A 20,815-nucleotide genomic window follows, 5' to 3' on the forward strand; every position below is an offset into this window, starting at 1 on the left:
TGTTTAATGCTACAAAACGAGTTTGTAATAAAGTTGCTAATCAGGGTAATCGGGGAAATAGAAAAAGAGGTGCTACTTCAACTTCTGATAGTAATTTAAATGACTTTACACATGTTTCTGAAACATCACCTAAGAATAATATAGATTATTAACAATTACAGGATGATTACGGTATAGAAGATAATGATTTAGAAATTGAAGATAAGACACCACCTACACCTAGTAGTGTTGGAGTTGCTAGCAGGCAGTGGCGTAGGCAGGATTACCGCCAAGGGGGTTCAAAAAAAAAAAAAGTTAAAAAGGTTGTAGCTAGTGGGAATAGAACCAATGACCTTATAAAGTTTTTGAACCCCTTGATCACTAAGCTATGCATTTGGGATGTGTCAAGGGGATTCAAAAAAATAATATATAGAGGTAAAAAACAGATTTTGCCTTACATATACATTGTAATTGTTCGGCAAAGGAGGTTCGGGTGAACACCCTTCCGCCCCCCTAAATCCGCCCCTGGTAGCAGGGGTGGTAGTCGTGGCACTATTAGTAGATCACATGTGGCCCCGACTACTAGTCATAGGAGAAGGAGAAGTAAAGTTTGGAAATATTTTGAGGAAATAGAGAATACTGATAGAGTTAGATGCAAAATTTGTAAAGATGATTTTAAACCAAAGACCGGAGGAAGTTTTGGGGGGGCTGGGACACTTAGTAGACATCTGAGAATTACTCACCCTATAGAATGGGGCTCTGATTTACTTATGAAGGGGCGCAGAAGTGAGCTTTCAATACTTTATTTGCATATTTAATTACTTATGAAATATGATAAAATGAAGGATCGCGAGGAGTTAGCAAAAATGATTGCTTTGGGTTATCTACCTTTTTATTTTGCTTTTTCACCATATCTTATTATGTATATTAAAAGGATTTATAATCCTTTATTTAAAGGTATCCCTAGAAGTACTTGAAAATCTGATATCTTTAGACTTCATGAACAATATCAGACATACATACATTATTTGTTTGACCACCTTCCTTGTAGAGTTTCTCTAACTTTTAATATTGGCTATGCTATTAATGAAAATGATAATTTGACAATTACATGTCATTGGATAGATGATAATTATTGTATGCAAAAACGTATTATTGCTTTTAAATATGATGAAGATCAGAGTCATACTAACTACTAAGTGTACCGAACATAACCTTAACCACAGATTCATGCCAGATGAAATTGTTACTAGATGGAATTATACATACTTATTTTTAAGATGTTGTTATGAGAAGGCACAGGAGAAAATATGTTATTGATATTGGATGAACAATACAATACAAGAGGTCCTTATTTATAGCTATACTATACAAGGACATACTACTCTTCTACCAATGTGGGACAATACTACATTATATACATCCTATAAACTAACACTCCCCCTCAAGCAGGTGCATACAAATCATATGTACCGAGCTTGTTACATATATAACCAATACGAGGACCAGTGAGAGACTTGGTGAAAATATCTGCAAGTTGATCATTCGACCTCACAAACTTTGTAGCAATCTCTCCTGAAAGTATCTTTTCTCTGACGAAGTGACAATCAATCTCAATAAGTTTAGTTCTCTCATGGAATACCGGATTTGATGCAATATGAAGGGTAGCTTGATTATCGCACACAAGTTCCATCCGACTGATTTCACCAAATTTTAACTCCTTGAACAATTGTTTGGTCCAGACTAGCTCACATGTTGCCATAGCCATTGCTCAATATTCTGCTTCTGCACTAGACCTATCAACTACATTCTGTTTCTTGCTCTTCCAGGACACCAAATTTCCTCCTACTAAAACACAATATCCAGACGTAGAACGTCTATCAGAAGGTGATCCTGCCCAATCAGCATCAGAGTATCCAATGATCTGCTCATGACCTCGATCCTCAAAGAGTAACCCTTTGCCTGGAGCCGATTTTATATATCGAATAATGCGGACAACTGCATCCCAATGACTATCACAAGGAGAATTCATAAACTGACTTACAACACTCACAGGATAAGAAATGTCGGGTCTAGTCACTGTGAGATAATTTAATTTTCCAACCAGCCGCCTATAGCTTGAAGGATCGCTAAGCGGCTCCCCCTGTCCTGGCATAAATTTAGAATTCGGATCCATCGGAGTGTCAACAGGTCTGCAACCTATCATCCCCGTCTCCTCAAGAATGTCTAAAGCATATTTTATTTGAGAAATAACAATACCTGAGCTAGACTGGGCAACCTCAATACCTAGAAAGTACTTCAATCTGCCTAGATCCTTAGTTTGGAAGTGCTGGAAGAGATGTTGCTTCAGATTGGTAATACCATCCTGATTATTGCCAGTAATAACAATATCATCAACATAGACTACCAGATAAATACAGAGACTTGAAGCACAGTGCCGATAAAACACAGAGTGATCAGCTTCACTACGAATCATGCCAAACTCCTGGATAACCGTGCTGAACTTACCAAACCAGGCTCGAGGAGACTGTTTTAGACCATAAAGTGACCGACGCAAGCGACATACAAGGCCACGAGACTCCCCCTGAGCAACAAAACCAGGTGGTTGCTCCATATAAACCTCATCCTCAAGATCACCGTGAAGAAAGGCATTTTTAATGTCCAGCTGATAGAGGGGCCAATGACGAACCGCAGCCATGGATAGAAAAAGGCGGACTGAAGCCACTTTAGCCACGGGAGAGAAGGTATCACTGTAATCGAGCCCAAATATCTGAGTATATCCTTTGGCAACAAGACGGGCCTTAAGTCGATCAATCTGTCCATCGGGACCAACTTTGACTGCATAAACCCAACGACAACCAACAGTAGATTTACTTGAGGGAAGAGGAACAAGCTCTCAAGTACCACTTGTATGTAAAGCAGACATCTCATCACTCATAGCATGTCGCCATCCTGGATGAGACAACGCTTCACCTGTAGACTTAGGGATGGAAACCGAGGACAAAGAAGATATAAAAGCATAATGGGGAGATGACAGACGATGATAGCTCAAACCGACATAATGAGGATTAGGGTTAAGTGTGGTCCGTATACCTTTCCGAAGTGCAATCGGTGTACTAGGAGCAGGGTCCGCAGCAGGAGCAGGGTCAGGTGCAGGACGAGAACCAGTTGGGCCTGATGGAAGACGCAAACGACGATGATAAGTCAAGAGTGGTGTTCCTGTGGCTGGGGAACTAGGGGGAACAATACTAGACTCCTCAACGGTTAGTATGGATAAAACCTCTATGGTCGAAGGTAGAGGAGGAGCTATAGTAAACTCCTCAAAGGTCGGTATAGGTAAGACCTCAAATATATCATGGTGGTCAGCAAAGGTAAAGAAAGGTTTAGACTCAAAAAATGTGACGTCAGCCGACGTAAGGTACCTACGAAGATCTGGAGAATAACAACGATATCCCTTCTGAACACGAGAATAACCAAGGAAGACACACTTGAGAGCACGAGGAGCTAACTTATCTTTCCCAGGGGCTAAGTTATGAACAAAACACGTGCTCCCAAAAGCACAAGGTGGAAGAGAGTATAAGGTTGTCGTTGGGTTTATCCAGTCAAAGTTGGTCCCGATGGACAGATTGATCGACTTAAGGCCCGTCTTGTTGCCAAAGGATTTACTCAGATATTTGGGCTCGATTACAGTGATACCTTCTCTCCCGTGGCTAAAGTGGCTTCAGTCCGCCTTTTTCTATCCATGGCTGCGGTTCGTCATTGGCCCCTCTATCAGCTGGACATTAAAAATGTCTTTCTTCACGGTGATCTTGAGGATGAGGTTTATATAGAGCAACCACCTGATTTTGTTGCTCAGGGGGAGTCTCGTGGCCTTGTATGTCGCTTGCGTCGGTCACTTTATGGTCTAAAGCAGTCTCCTCGAGCCTGGTTTGGTAAGTTCAGCACGGTTATCCAGGAGTTTGGCATGATTCGTAGTGAAGCTGATCACTCTGTGTTTTATCGGCACTCTGCTTCAAGTCCTGTATTTATCTGGTAGTCTATGTTGATGATATTGTTATTACTGGCAATAATCAGGATGGTATTACCAATCTGAAGCAACATCTCTTCCAACACTTCCAAACTAAGAATCTAGGCAGATTGAAGTACTTTCTAGGTATTGAGGTTGCCCAGTCTAGCTCAGGTATTGTTATTTCTCAAATAAAATATGCTTTAGACATTCTTGAGGAGACGGGGATGATAGGTTGCAGACCTGTTGACACTCCGATGGATCCGAATTCTAAATTTATGCCAGGACAGGGGGAGCCGCTTAGCGATCCTTCAAGCTATAGGCGGCTGGTTGGAAAATTAAATTATCTCACAGTGACTAGACCCGACATTTCTTATCCTGTGAGTGTTGTAAGTCAGTTTATGAATTCTCCTTGTGATAGTCATTGGGATGCAGTTGTCCGCATTATTCGATATATAAAATCGGCTCCAGGCAAAGGGTTACTCTTTGAGGATCGAGGTCATGAGCAGATCATTGGATACTCTGATGCTGATTGGGCAGGATCACCTTCTGATAGACGTTCTACGTCTGGATATTGTGTTTTAGTAGGAGGAAATTTGGTGTCCTGGAAGAGTAAGAAACAGAATGTAGTTGCTCGGTTTAGTGCAGAAGCAGAATATCGATCAATGGCTATGGCAACATGTGAGCTAGTCTGGACCAAACAATTGCTCAAGGAGTTGAAGTTTGATGAAATCAGTCGGATGGAACTTGTGTGCGATAATCAAGCTGCCCTTCATATTGCATCAAATCCGGTGTTCCATGAGAGAACTAAACACATTGAGATTGATTGTCACTTCGTCAGAGAAAAGATAGTTTCAGGAGAGATTGCTACAAAGTTTGTGAGGTCGAATGATCAACTTGCAGATATTTTCACCAAGTCCCTCACTGGTCCTCGTATTGGTTATATATGTAACAAGCTCGGTACATATGATTTGTATGCACCTGCTTGAGGGGGAGTGTTAGTTTACAGCATGTATATAGTGTAGTATTGTCCCACATTGGTAGAAGAGTAGTATGTCCTTGTATAGTATAGCTATAAATAAGGACCTCTTGTATTGTATTGTTCATCTAATATCAATAATATATTTTCTCCCGTGCTTTCTCACAAAGCTAAATGATTATTTACAGCAATTATATAATTATTATGCAAATATAATTGATGATGATGCTAATAATGTAGGCAATTTTAAGATGGGGTTCTCTGGGATCTTGCATGAATTGGCTTAGATGTTGTACCCCATAGGCAATGCCCATTCTGGTGTTAGTTAAGAAATTGAGCTTGCCCACCAACTTTCTATAATAAGTGGGATCTTGTAATGTGGCACCCTCTTTGGCTTTCAACTTGACAGTGGGATTCAATGGAGAAGAGAGACTACTCTGAGACAGGCAATCATACTCATTCAACAGATCTAACACAAACTTTCTTTGTGATATCACCACACCATCTTCTTAGTAAAACACTTCCATTCCCAGGAAATAGTGCAGCTTACCAAGGTCTTTGCTCTACTGCCTGCTTGCCTGTTTTAACCATATAGAGACTTGTTTAATTTGCAAACCAGTCCTGGCTTAGTGAGTTCTAATCCTGGTGGAACTTCCATATATCCCTGTCATGCACATTTGCAACTGTCCTGTTAAAGCCATTGTTGGACTTAAAAATCTGATTCGAATTGTGATGGCCAAAGTTGTTATTCACTTTGAAGTGTTGATTTGAACCCTGAGGGTATCCATGTAGCTTGTAACACCTCTCTTTGGTGTGTCCTGGTTTCTTACAATGCTCACACGCTGGCCTGGACCTGCCTCCACCATTGTAGTTGTTGCTAGGGGAATAGTTGGTCCTGTAATTGTTCTGCCTTGAAGTATTTACATTTAAAGAAGTTGACTCCATAACAAGCCGATTGTTGGGCCTAATTTCCCTCTGCTTCTCCTCTTAAACCAGCAAAGAGAAGGCCTGTGCCATTGAAGGCAAAGGATTCATCATTAAAATGCTGCCTCGCACCACGGTGTAGACCTCATTAAGGCCCATGAGAAATTTTATTAGTCTTCTATCTTGTTCTGCGTTATGCATGCTCTCCTTGGCTCCACAAGTGCAATGACAAGTGCATTGATTTTTGGCACTCAAGTTGCTTAATTCTTCCCACAGTTTCTTCATCTTAGTGTAATAGCCTATGATGTCGAGGGATCCCTGAGAAAGATCATCGATTTCCTTCTGAATTTGATATAGCTTGGCACCATTGGTTTGGTCATACCGATCTTCTAGTTCCTTCCACGGTTCTGCTGCATCATTTACATATTCAACGCTATTTCCTTGGACAATGAGTTTAAAATCCACGAGGTTACCATGTCATCACATCTCTCCTACAGTCGAAATTTCTGCGACTATGGATCTGGCCTCTTACATTCCCTATTGATGAACCCTACTTTATTCTTCACAGATAGGGCATGCATCAAACTCCTCCTCCAAGATCGATAGCCAACACCGCTAAATGGAGCTGATACTAGCGTAGCACCAGGATTATCTGAAGGATGCACATAGAAAGTACTACTCAAATCTATACCGGACTGTCCACCATCAGCCGGCAAATTGACAGATTCCAAAATTGCCATGACAAAATCAACTGAATTGAAATATTAAAGAAGAAATTGAGTAAATTGCAAGTGATAATGGCGAATTGGAGCAGACGTATGCCAAATCGGCTCGAACTTAGGTTTGCATGTACCGGATAGAACAGAGAATTAGTCAATCGAAATCGGACAACGAATTGTCAGAGATGAAGCCAATAGGTTCTGATACTATATCAAACATCAGAGAATTAGCTAGAAATGAGCTCAAGCTGAGCACCAATGGAGATTCCCTAGAAGCTTCTAGATGTGTTCACAGCAGTTGAACAAGAGAGATGAAGGAGATGGGAAAATGAATCTCCATCTATTAACTTTCTCAGATAGAGCAATATATACACAAGCCAAAGAAAAATAATAAGAGTGTGGTAGAGTGAGGTGGCAGGTAACTGCCACTAACGACCTATACAGCTGGCAACTACCAAACGTACTAACTAACTAACAAATAATTAATTCATCTCTTAACAGCCCCTAGGGCTTGAGTTCACGACTATTTGCCCAAGTTTTGGGAACATAATTCGGTTAGCATGGTGTTAGAAAAGTAGGCATGGGTGATGACTTAGAGCTCAAAAAAGCAAGGTAACAAAGTAATATAAGAGGCTGTTAACAGTGAATTAAATAGTAACTTAGACGTGAAAGAAAGATAAATGGTCCTAGATCCCGAGTTACAATTCCCTAGGAATAACCACCCGGCTTGGCACTGTAGAGCAACAAAAGCTTCAATAAAAGTCGTAGAAGAACAAATCCTGATACTCCAGTGTCAAACTAAAAAGCAAATAGCTATTTCTAGGATGCCTGCAACCTATTCTTATTACAGTTATGACCAAATGATACAGACACAAGTGTTGCCTCCATCGCAAAACAACTAGGGATCCATCAAAAAAGGGGGAACATTACATAAAGATCATTACACAATTCCTGCAAAGTCCATTGCAGAATGAAATAAACATAGTACAGTGCCTTGACTACAAAATTTAATTAAAAAAAACTAAAACTTGATTTAGATTATAGAGTTAAATAGATATCACAAATCCAAAACTAAAACTTCTGAACATGATTCAGTCTTTTACTTCATGAACGGGAAGTTATCTTCTTTTTCCACTTACTTCTGGTAAAAGACACAATCTTTTCTTACATAAACATGGTTAGAATCAGCAAGATTTCTTCTAAACTATGGAAGAAACAGATACATATAAACTTGGTACTTTATTCCCAATGAAATCAGCTTAAATGAGATGGTAATAAATTAAGACAAACTGTGATACTACTGATACATTCTGTGACTGACGGCAATTTCATGTATTATGAAATGATCATGCTAATAACGAGGAGATGAAAAAGAACGGAAACATAAATTATACTTTTAGAATGGCTCAATAGACCAAAAGGATCAAATAGAATCTAGCCATATGCATTTGACCGATCAGATACTTTACTAAACCAATCCATTCAAATAGGAACCTACTGGTGAAAGCTACTTGCTACTGCATAGAATTGAAAGTTGTTCAAATATAATGAATCAAGCAAAAGAAGAAACATAACTAAGGAGGCAGAGGAAACGGAATAGTGTGATAAATATTCTCTAGCTATCAAAGCATGATTCTGGAAGCTGTAGCTCTTACTCTGTATAGATCCGCTGAACCAGCGACACGGGTAGCGAAATTTCCTTTCATGCCAGCATCGCCCTGTTTAATTGTATCAGGATAACATATATTCAAGGAAATTTTCAGTTAAGCATAAGCATTATAATCAAAGAAAATACTTGTACATAACCAAAAAGCTGAAACAGCTAAATGAGGTGTGGAAATAACACACTTCCTCTCTTAATTTTCGGTTAATCCGATAATATCTACATTCTCACAACTTCTTGGGGACAGCTTCACATAATAAATAAACATCATCTCAGAATTGAGTCATTAGATATTGAAAATGCTAGTGTAATTCAAAAATCGAAGTGGATATATGCCAAAGCTAGAACTTGGTGAATAAAACTCTTTAACTTTTTTTAAACACTTAAGATATGTTAGGAGTCAGATGTCCAACCACATGGGAAAAAAAGCCTTTATTTTAAGGGAAAACATGGCAAATCCAATTACCCTTATCGTTTTATACAACAACACCATTTGGACTAGAAGATATTTGTGAGAAGGCACGGGAGAAAATATGTTATTGATATTGAATAATAAATACAATACAAGAGGTCCCTATTTATAGCTATACACTACAAAGAGATATTACTCCTCTTCCAATGTGGGACAAGACTACACTATACATATCTGTAAACTAACACTCCCCTCAAGCCGGTGCATACACATCATATGTACCTAGCTTGTTACACATGTAGCTAATACGAGAACCAGTAAGAGACTTAGTGAAAATATCTGCTAGTTGATCATTCGACTTTACAAACTTGGTAACATTATCTCCTGAAAGTATTTTTTCTCTGACAAAGTGACAGTCGATCTCAATGTGTTTAGTCCTCTCATGGAACACCGGATTTGACGAAATATGAAGAGCAGCTTGGTTATCACACACTAGTTCCATCTTACTGGTTTCTCCGAACTTTAACTCCTTGAACAACTGTTTGACCCAAACTAACTCACTCGTCGCCATAGCCATGGCCCGATATTCGGCTTCGGCGCTAGATCGAGCAACTACATTCTGTTTCTTGCTCTTCCACGAGACCAAGTGACCTCCTACTAGAACACAATATCCAGACGTAGAACGTCTATCAAAAGGTGATCCTGCCCAATCAGCATCTGTGTACCCAACAATTTGCACGTGGCCTTGATCCTCTAATAGTAATCCTTTGCCTGGAGCTGACTTTATATACCGAAGAATGCGAACAACTGCATCCCAGTGACTATCACAGGGAGAATCCATAAACTGACTTACAACACTCACCGGAAAAGAAATGCCAGGTCTAGTCACTGTGAGGTAATTCAATTTGCCAACCAACCTCCTATATCTCGTAGGGTCTCTAAGAGGCTCCCCTTGTCCAGGCAGAAGCTTAGGATCCATAGGAGAGTCAATAGGTCTGCAACCCATCATTCCAGTCTCCTCAAGAATGTCTAAGGCATACTTCCGCTGTGAAATAACAATACCTGAGCTAGACTGAGCGACCTCAATACCTAGAAAATACTTCAATCTGCTCAGATGCTTAGTCTGGAAGTGCTGAAAGAGATGTTGCTTCAGATTAGTAATACCATCCTGATCATTGCCAGTAATAACAATATCATTAACATAAACCACTAGATAAATACACAGATTAGGAGCAGAATGCCGATAAAACACAGAGTGATCAGCCTCACTACGAGTCATGCCGAACTCCTGAATAATTGTGCTGAACTTACCAAACCAAGCTCGAGGGACTGTTTCAAACCATATAGTGACCTGCGTAATCTGCACACACAACTATTAAACTCCCCCTGAGCAACAAAATCAGGTGGTTGCTCCATATAAACTTCTTCCTCAAGATCACCGTGGAGAAAAGCATTCTTAATGTCTAACTGATAAAGAGGCCAATGACGTACAGCAGCCATGGACAAAAAGAGACGAACAGATGCTACTTTAGCCACGGGAGAGAAAGTATCACTATAATCAAGCCCAAAAATCTGAGTATATCCTTTTGCAACAAGACGAGCATTAAGCCGATCAACCTGGCCATCCGGGCCGACTTTGACTGCATAAACCCAACGACAACCAACAGTAGACTTACCTGCAGGAAAAGGAACAAGCTCCCAAGTGCCACTCGCATATTAAGCAGACATCTCATCAATCATAGCATGTCGCCATCCTGGATGAGATGTGCCTCACCTGTAGACTTAGGGATAGAAACAGTGGACAAAAAAGATATAAAAGCATAATAAGGTGACGACAGTCGATGATAACTTAAACCGACATAGTGGGGATTAGGATTAAGTGTAGATCGTACACCTTTGCGGAGTGCAATCGGTTGACTAAGAGGAGACAAGTCCGCAGTAGGTGCAGAATCTGATGCGGGGCGTGAATCACCTGGGCCCGATGCTGGATGTGGACGACGATGATAAGTCAAGAGTGGTGGAGCTGCAGAAGGTTGAACTAGATTATATGGAGGAACTGGAGCTATAGGTAGTGGAGCTACAACTGGAGCTGTAGGTGGTGGAACTGGAGTTGTAGGTGGTGGATCTACAACTGGAGCTATAGGTGGTGGAGCTGGAGTGACTGAATCTCCAAAAGATGAAACTGGTAGTACCTCAGAAATATCTAAGTGATGACCTGAACCTGTGAAGTATGATTGGGTTTCAAAGAAGGTAACATCAGCGGACATAAGGTACCGCTGGAGGTCAGGAGAGTAGCATCGATACCCCTTTTGTGTTCTCGAGAAACCCAGAAATACGCACTTAAGAGCACGAGGAGCTAACTTATCTGTTCCTGGAGTAAGGTTATGGACAAAACAAGTGCTTCCAAAGATACGGGGTGGAAGAGAGAACAAAGGTAAGTGGGGAAACATGACAGAGAATGGAACTTGGTTCTGGATAGCTGAAGATGGCATACGATTAATAAGATAGCAAGATGTAAGAACTGCATCCCCCAAAAACGCAACGGAGCATGGGATTGTATGAGTAGGGTACGAGCAGTTTCAATAAGATGCCTATTCTTTCTTTCAGCTACCTCATTTTGTTGAGATGTGTACGGACAAGATGTTTGATGAATAATCCCATGAGATTTCATAAACTGCTGGAATAGGGAAGACAAATACTCGCGGGCATTATCACTACGAAATGTGCGTATAGAAACCCCAAATTGATTTTGAATTTCAGCGTGGAAGGTCTGGAAAATAGAAAACAGCTCGGATCGATTTTTTATCAAAAATATCCAAGTGCACCTGGAATAATCATCAATGAAACTGACAAAGTAGCGGAATCCCAAGGTGGAACTGACCCGACTAGGACCCCAAACATCTGAATGGACTAAAGTAAAAGGTGACTCTACTCAATTATCAAGACGCCGAGGGAAATGGGAGCGAGTATGCTTACCGAGCTGACATGACTCACACTTTAGAGCTGACAAATGAGATAAACCAGATACCATTTTTTGAAGTTTTGACAAACTGGGATGTCCCAATCGTTTATGTAATAAATCTGGTGAATCAGTAACAGGACAAGTTGTAGAAAGAAGACAAGATGTGAGTCCATGTGATTTAGCAAGGATAAGGTAATAAAGTCCGTTTGATTCACGCCCGGTACCAATGATCCGCCCCGTACTGCGTTCTTGTATAAAAACATGGTCATCAAGAAATAAAACAACACATTTAAGTGATTTGGCTAAGCGACTAACAGCTATGAGATTAAAAGGACTATTGGGAACATAAAGGACTGAATCTAAAGGTAAGGAAAGAAGTGGGCTTGCTTGACCTATTGCAGTTGCCATGGTTTGAGACCAATTGGCCATTGTGACTTTTGGAAGAGATTGAGAAAACGAAATAGTAGTGAAAAGAGATTTGTTACCAGAAATATGATCTGATGCACCTGAATCAATGACCCAAGACTCAGAGGATGAAGATAGGGAGAAACAAGTCACACTATTACCTGTTTGAACAACAAAAGCTATCTCAGAAGATGTCTGCTTGCATGCTTTGTACTGAAGAAACTCAATATAATCTGATAAAGAAACCATCCGACTATTCAAAGCATCGGTTCCCTTGTCGCTACAATTTTTAGTAGGGTTAACTTGAAATAGTGGAAATAAGTAACTCCTGTGAGAAAACTGAAGAAATAGCTTGAAAAACACTGTTTACAGCAGGAAAACAAAACACTGTTCTGCGCCGGAAACACTGTATCTCGCCGGAAAATTCCAAAGTCGTCGGAATTTGTCGTAACCAGGATGGATAGACTCGGAATTCCCTTGCGAGCAAGTTGTCCTAAAGAAATGTTTTCAAAAACAAATGGCCGGAAAGGTCACTGTTCACGCCGGAAAAATATAAAAGTGGTCGGAATTTGATTTGAATTAGATGGGTAGGCTCGGAATTTTGAGGAGAGCACACTGTCATAAAGAAGTTTCGCCAAAAAATGGCCGGAAAGTGACCGGAACCCTCGCCGGAAAAGTTGTTGTCGCCGGAGCGTGAAGGAGCGTGGCGGCTTTTCTGCCGGAAAATATTTCAGGGGTTGGTCGTCGGAGGGTGATCTACCTCGTGGTGGTGTTGGTTTTAGCACAACACCGACAGAAAGTGACTTTCACTTAGACAAGCCTTAGGTCATTGGAAAAATTGCACGATGACTAAGTTCTTTCTTCCCGGTTAACGCTGGAATGACGCACAGCGATCTTTTCTCACTAATGCTCTGATACCATGTGAGAAGGCACGGGAGAAAATATGTTATTGATATTGAATAATAAATACAATACAAGAGGTCCCTATTTATAGCTATACACTGCAAAGAGATATTACTCCTCTTCCAATGTGGGACAAGACTACACTATACATTATACGTAAACTAACAATATCAATTACTAATGTGACTGGAAGTGCCTCGTATTCAAATATACATCTCTGGAAATTCCATAAGTGTCCCAGACTATGCATAGGTACGTACTTGTTGAGGACCTGAGCATTACTGTGTAAATGTACCAAATGTAGTTTATCCAGCTGCATTCTTTGAATAGGGGGCACAGTAGGATGGCACAAACAGTGCAAAATGGTATCATTGTAAAATCCTATATGGTGCTCTTAACAATTGAAAACTCGAAAAGAAATAGAGACACCAATTAACTAAAGTTCCAGTTAACTATGAAAAATTGAACAGGGCTTAAATAAAAGATGATATCTCCAGTAGAGTGAATTTTGCTCTCATTACTACTAATTGCCACCATCTGTTAACAACATCATTACAAAATCTAACAAGCAAACTGTAAATTTTGAGAAGAAGAAAGGCTTCTTATATTTCTGTGTATGTTTACATCCCATGAGCAAGGGAATTTATACAAAGCTCCTAATGCTAATAAAGGAAATAAAATAAATCTATACAATCAATTCAGCTATCAAATCAAATCGAATAAAATTAGATCTCCTAAATATAACCAAATCTCCTGAAATCATGCTAGCCAACACTCCTAAATCAAATCTTCTTGAATCATGCTAATCAACATTACCCCTCAAGTTGGTGCAAAGATGTCGCACGTGCCCAACTTACAACTCAAAGTATGGAAAGTTCACTTGTTGAGACTTTTGGTAAACACATCAGCTAGCTGTTTTTCTGTTAGCAATAGGCACATTTAACTCATTAGGAAATGTAGCTAACTCACCAGTAGAAAAAGGTTCAGCTTTAGTAGATTGCATGATGGCTTCTTCTACTCTATTTCTCCTTGAGTAAGTTTTCAAATCAGGCCTAACCAAATGCCCAATAGTCTCCCCTGAATTGTTTTCTCCAATTTCACTTTACTTGTGACAATATCATCAAGAGATCCAATAATGGAAATAGGTAGAATCACCTCTTCCTCCTTACTATTCTTCCCCTGAAAAGGTGATGAAGTAATACTGAAATAGGGCTCAGATTCTCGAAAGGTAACATTCGTGCTAACAAAAGATCTCCTAGAGGGAGGATGATAACATTTGTAGCCTTTCTGTGTCGGAGAATATCCAATGAAAACAAAGTTTACAGCTCTAGGATCAGGTTTCCTAGAATTTCTATGGTGGACAAATCAAACACACCCAAACACCTTTGGAGGAACAGTATATTCATTCTTACCCTTTAACGCTTCCAGAGGACTTTGAAAATTGAGGGGTTTAAGTGACATTCTGTTGATAAGATAGGCAGCCGCTAGAATAACATCACCCGTAAGGTTTTGGTAGATGCATTGTGAACATAAGAGATCTCGCTACTTCTAACATATGCCTATTTTTTCTTTCAGCGACCCCATTTTGTGCACTAGTGTAAGGACACCTAATCTGATGGACTATCCCATTGGATTCCAAATAAGCACCAAATCTTTTATCCATGTATTCGCTGCCATTGTCAGTTCTCAAGATTTTTATTTTGGCATCAAACTTAGTACAAATCATCTTACGAAATGACTGAAAACAAGAGAAAACTTCACTTTTGGCTTATAACAAATATACCCAAGTCATCCTAGTGCAGCAATCAATGAAAGTAACAAATCATCGACTACCAGGCAAAGAAACAGCGTGGGTAGGACCCTATACATCAGAATGAATAGTCATAAACGGAGTTGTGCTTCTATTATCACTCACATGATAAGAGTTTTCCATACATCAGAATGAAAAGTCATAAACGGAGTTGTGATTCTATTATCACTCACATGATAAGAGTTTCTAGTATGCTTGGCATATTCACATGCATCACAGAACAAAGATTCAATCGAGTCCTGGAAAACAAATCGGGATATAACTTCTTCAAAACAAAGAATGATGGGTGTCCTAACCGTCTATGCCGTTGTATAATTTCTTGGTTGACATCCTTACTTTCCCCAAAAAAGTCTTGACCAGAATTTTGAATTCCATCTTATATATACAAGTCATCACGCAATCTACCACTGCAAGTCTTTTCCCTGTTTGAAGATCCTGAAAAATACAATGATCGGGAAAGAACTCGATTTTACAGTTTAGAGCTTTGTTGATGGCACTAACAGATAAAAGATCAGAATTTGTTCGAGAGATAGGTGTTAAAGAACCATTGGCTATTTTAACATTATCTCCTTTGGGACACGGAGAATAGTTTTGAATGCCTTTAGACTAGCCTGTCATGTGTCTATTTGCACCAGAATCAACAATCCAAGAATTAAGGTGAGCAGCAAAGGCAGTACATGATTGCATATGATTGGATGTGGCAACATTAACGGAGTCAAGTTTGGCTAGGAGGCGACGGAGAAGCTGAATTTCATCCGAAGACAAGATTTCTCCAGAAACCGTCTTCTTGAATGTCTCCATATTTCTGCCCAATCAGAAGAAAATCTGAAAAACATTACTCAAAAATAATCTGCCTCGCTGGAAACCAAATCCGTCTCGAGCGAACCTTAGCTCCGGTGAACAGAAAAAATTAAAATTGGTAGGGATAGGCTCGGAATGTTCCAGCGACCCTAATAGAAAAGAAAACTCCAAAAACAAAACTGACCAGAAGGAGTTTGTGTTGCGCACAGCCACCAAGAGAGAGAAAACTCGATTTCTTTGATAAAAACGGAACCCTAGTGCTGCGACGGAGATAACTCACCTCAAAAAGGCAGCAATGGCTCTGATACCATCTAGATTTTGAGAAGAAGAAAAGACTTCTTATATTTCAGTGTATTTTACATTCCATGAGCAAGGGAATTTATACAAAGCTCTTAATGCTAATAAAGGAAATAAAATAAATCTATACAATCAATCCAGCTATCAAATCAAATCAGATCAGATCTCCTAAATATAATCAAATCTTCTGAAATCATACAAATTAAGACTCGTAAATCAAATCTCCTTGAATCATGCTAATCAATACAAACTGAGCTTCAAAAACTAGAAGCCTATCAATTTATGTCTAATCATGGATATATGCAATTTAAACCTCCTTATATCACGAGAAAACAAAAGTCACTTTCTGTTTTTTCCTGGTACTTCACTGGTTATATAATGGAAAAGTTTGTGCTGACAAACTTAATTCAGTTAAAATTTCAATTCAGATTGTCTCCTAGAGTCACCTTTATAAATCTCCTAATGTCATCACGATACTTCCCGTTCCACTCAGCCCACCTGCATACATGTTTATCAAGATAAGTATCATGCTATGAAACTTCGCCATAGAATGGAACATACATGTTTATCAAAAACTAATTAAGCTGAAACCTCTGTTAGCTGCCAAGAATGGAAATTTGCAGGGCCAGAATGGCTATCAGAAAAGGAAAGGTAAAGGTACCAGATCCTACTGCAAATAATTGTGACAAGCCAGGCCATATTCGAGACACTTGTTGGAAACTACGGTCGACCACCATGCAAGAATAACAAATAACAACAATAATAACAACAACAACCATTATATGTTTCGTGTGACTGGTAGAGATACAAAGCACCAACAAACAGACTCTATTACTTTGACCAGAGCAGATTACAGTGATTACCTAGAGTATCAAGCTATAGCACAACAATCACTTTTATCCGGCACCTCACAACAATACAAATGAGCTAGGAACGACCCGATGACCTCTATTAGGGGATTCTTTTCTCCTGTTGTTAAAACATTTCACAATTGGGGCACCTTGCTGGCCCTATAAAAAGCTCATCTTAATAAAACAATCATAAAAGTGGTCAAAAGATAATAAAAAGAAGGCGGCATCCGATAAAAAATGGAGGGCTATTATTACAAGGTAACAGCCTCGTTTCATCATCTCAAAAGTAATAATGTTTCACTTACAAAGAATTTGGGATAGGATCAGTCAACTGTACGTAGGTCCAATGAATTGTGATATGACTTCATTTTAAAATTTCAACTGTTAGGAGGGGCATCATATTTACTTATTTATTTTACTCAATTCTTTTATTACTCCTTTTTTTTCTTTTTGCCAAGCACGTGAAAATCCTCACTGATAATAGGTGATGGTATGACGATCTAAAAACCTCTGCCTGCCCTCGCACCCTGTAGAATTGTATAACCACTTCAAGCTGTAAGTTGTCAGAGAGCCGACATATTTATTTATTTATTTATTTTAGGCCTTCCACACCCTCAATGACTAAATCCAACCACACTAACCTAGTTTTCACATTCACACAATCTGATGCAATAGATGATTTTTCTTCTTTCTCAACAATAGGATAAATCAATAATATAAAACAATGTTCTTGTAGATGTTACCGGTCCCAGTTTGGAAACTTTCCAACAAGATAAAGGCCTCCACAATCCCATGGCTCAGCAATAATTTTGCACCTCGACAGTACACTATCTTTGGCAATGGCCTGCAGCATTAAAGAAAATTATCTGGGAAGTACAAAAGGTGATGATTATTACTGCTCTACAATCAAGAAAGAGGAAATCGAAAACATCCTCCTCAAGCCAGAACCTATAAACGGGGACTAATATGGCTCTCAATCAACTTAAATCATTTTCGTATGGAGAGCTTTTTTCGTAAAAGTAGTACTGAGGTAAATTCCAAGTTACAAATGAAAATTATCTTTGCATCGCAATATTTTTTTTCTTGATAGTTGGCATTGCACTAAATTGTTTTATGAACTTTTAATCTTTGAACACCAATGTATACTTAAAACTATGGGCATCTAAGAAAAGATGACAGAATTACTGTTCAATGCTATTGTCGGTTCATTTATAGTTTAACTCTTCCTAGTCAAACATTTGTTGACAGAAAGTAGGGGTGGCAAACGGGGCGGGGCGGGTCGAATATGAGTGGGTCGAAAATAGATAATTTTAAATACGAATAAATTATCCGACCCGACCCGTATTTGAGACTGATAAAAAACGGGTTAACCGGTGGATAATATGGATATCCATATTATCCATGGCTTCTTGAATATGATCACTTTTGGGAGAATTCCCAGTCTCTCAAACTTGAAGAACCCCCAATTTGAGGCTTTACAAATGTAAAAGTTAAACACATTAGTTATCCATTGATTATCCATTTGGTTAACAATTTTCTAAGTAGATAATATGGTTTTTATCCATATTCGACCCGTTTTTAAAAAGTTCATTATCCAACCCATTTTTTAATGAATAATATAGGTGGATAACTGTCTTCTTTTACCCATTTTGCCACCTCTAACAGAAAGGATATTTATGAACCTTTAACTCTCATAGATTAACAGGAACACGGTGCCATTAACTTAACGTGCCTACACTTATGCTAAATCACCCATTAAAATTTGAGGTAAGAATGAGCATAATATCGTGAATGTAGCAAGAAATCATGCTCACTCAGGAAAAACTCAGTCCTGTAATGGCTTTTTAAACAGTTATTTTGGTGTGATTGATCTAACACTCATTTCAAGAATTTTAACTTCTTTATCTTAAAAAGGCCCACAAAATAAGTCTACGATCTCAGTATCAAATACTCCCTCCATTTCAATTTATGTGATACACTTTTCTTATTAGTCTAATTCAACAAAATAGAATTTAACTTTGAATTATTTTACCCTTAATGAGAAGATTTTATAGTCACACAAATGTTATGACCCCGCAAAGTTTTTACCCTTTAAGCTTTTAAGACCAAAAGTACCAAAACTCCTTTTTTTTTTCTTAAACTTCGTGCCGAGTCAAACTACATCACATAAATGAAGCAGAGGGAGTAAAAAAGATTCATTATTTCAAGAACAAATATCTGCCTGCATTAACGTATTATTATTAATATTGCATCACTTCATTCAAGTATGTAGCATCTTGTTCATTCACAAGCAAGAATGCACCATATCATCATATTTCAGCCTTCTCTGCATTTTCTCTGCATTTATCAGTCATCCTTTTTTAAACACATGAAAAGTTGGAGCTGAGTGTGTTAAAGATGAAATTCTAAGTCAAATGGAAAATCAAAGAGACAAGAAAGAAGATAAAACAAGAAGGAAAACAATCCTAGGTGATGATAGAGAAGGGTTGAGGTGAACATGAAAATTGTGAATGGCAGTGGAATATTAGTCACTTCACTATCAACTTATTATGTTGCTTTCCATCGCACAGAATTCCTTTTTGATGCACCATTATGAAAAAGGTATATAAATGCTTCACCTTCACAAGGGGGGGAGCATTAATGGGAGTACCATCTGTCCCTCGGCAAAGAACACTAGCAAGATCAAAGCGAAATCCATCGACATGATACTCGGCGACCCTTTAGTTGCTCCAGCACAAGGTAGAAGAGAATATCAAATGGGAAAATGGTTAGTTAATTTAATTGAGAATCCAACCAATTCATCCTGGGTAAAATGCAAAAAATGTTCATTCTGTCTGTAATAACTTCAATTAGGTATTCCAAAAAATGTTCATTCTATATGCAGATATGAACAAGCATATGGAGAGACCGTTGAAAACAGAGGAGGAAAAGAGAAGGATAAGCCTGGACAAAGTATTCCATTCAACAAATCAAATCCAATAGGAGCCAACATAATGAATTTCGTGAACATATCAGCATTCCAAGAAACTTCTACGCATTCAAGAAAGCATATATTTCAACCATGTCAACTGACCAACCTGCAAAACTGCTTACACCATTGTGTGTACATAACCAAGTAAAGAGTCGGTTAAGTGTTCAAGGCTATGTCATAACAGATCCAGAAACTTGCCCCATATCGACTTCCAGATCATAGATTCTCTAGTAAATAACTGAAGAAAAAGATATATGGGATAGAAGAAAAACAAACCAACCATTGAAATATGTCTCTATCTGACTATCTCTAAGATTCACTAATTATTCGACTGCTAGTGGGTCTCTTTGTATGTGTCATCTGGAAAGAGGTTCCACTGGTTATTATTTTCATCAAAAGAAAAATAAAGAAAAAAAAGAGGACTCAATGAATATAGTTTGCTAGACACTAAGTATTTCAAATGGGGAAGTACAATTCTTGTGGAACCCATCACAAAAACCCTTGGGAATACGGCAAAGCAGACGGTAGAGATGTCGGTGACACACTTTATGCACATTGAACAAGTACATAGAATTTTGACATTGCAAGTACCTTTCATGTGTTGGGCAAAAAACTGAAGACAAAAATCGCATACCTTCGGGAAAAGCTTAGTTTAGTTGTGACTAAAATAATGATATATTGATACCAATTAGTGAGTAATTAACTGTAAAAATACAGCTAACTCCAAAGCAGACAACCAGAAAGTGAAAGGAAATGAATGTACCAGTGTCTTAAGCTTTCAAGTATAAGTTCCATGACTACAGGGTGGTTGCAGTTAAAAGTATTTCCTGGAAAGACCAAAGTATTGCATCTCAGTGCTCTTATGAAGGCAAAAGAAAGATATGCATCAGAACATCAATCACTCTTATAAATCTAGGAATCTCAGACTAGCAACAGATGAGCATGAAGTAAAATGAACATTAGTAGTTAGACCTTTACATCTTTTTCCTTCCTAGGTTCAACTCTATAACTATCCCTTTTGAAAAGGGAAGAACAATGTGAAATCTTAAGAAGAGCTCAACAATGAGAAAACTAAGTTTTTTGGTGGGTGGAATGGGAACAAAACACCACTGTAGCTTAACCCGAAATGCAAT

At 38.8% G+C, this 20,815-nt stretch overlaps 1 protein-coding gene across 7 annotated transcripts in view; it reads right to left on the reverse strand.

Annotated features, from left to right (window-relative positions):
* LOC107761962 (isoamylase 3, chloroplastic-like) overlaps positions 1-20,815 on the reverse strand; it is an 82,170-nt gene that overhangs the window by 16,922 nt on the left and 44,433 nt on the right. For 3 of the 7 annotated variants that reach the window (XR_012694867.1, XM_075221685.1, XM_075221688.1), the window contains exons 12-16: positions 20,446-20,509; positions 19,330-19,429; positions 17,455-17,555; positions 16,307-16,358; positions 8,263-8,325 (exon numbers count right to left, since the gene is read on the reverse strand). Coding sequence is in view for 5 of the 7 variants with exons in the window: in XM_075221685.1 (XP_075077786.1) it covers positions 8,263-8,325; positions 16,307-16,358; positions 17,455-17,555; positions 19,330-19,429; positions 20,446-20,509 (380 nt within the window). In the remaining 2 variants the exon portion in view is untranslated. Of the gene's footprint in view, positions 1-8,262; positions 8,326-8,792; positions 9,815-16,306; positions 16,359-17,454; positions 17,556-19,329; positions 19,430-20,445; positions 20,510-20,815 lie in introns of those variants that run through there. The other 4 variants (XM_075221684.1, XM_075221687.1, XR_012694868.1 and 1 more) reach the window with 2 other exon arrangements.

Source organism: Nicotiana tabacum, chromosome 9 (assembly GCF_000715075.1).
Source record: "Nicotiana tabacum cultivar K326 chromosome 9, ASM71507v2, whole genome shotgun sequence".
Lineage (NCBI taxonomy): Eukaryota > Viridiplantae > Streptophyta > Magnoliopsida > Solanales > Solanaceae > Nicotiana > Nicotiana tabacum.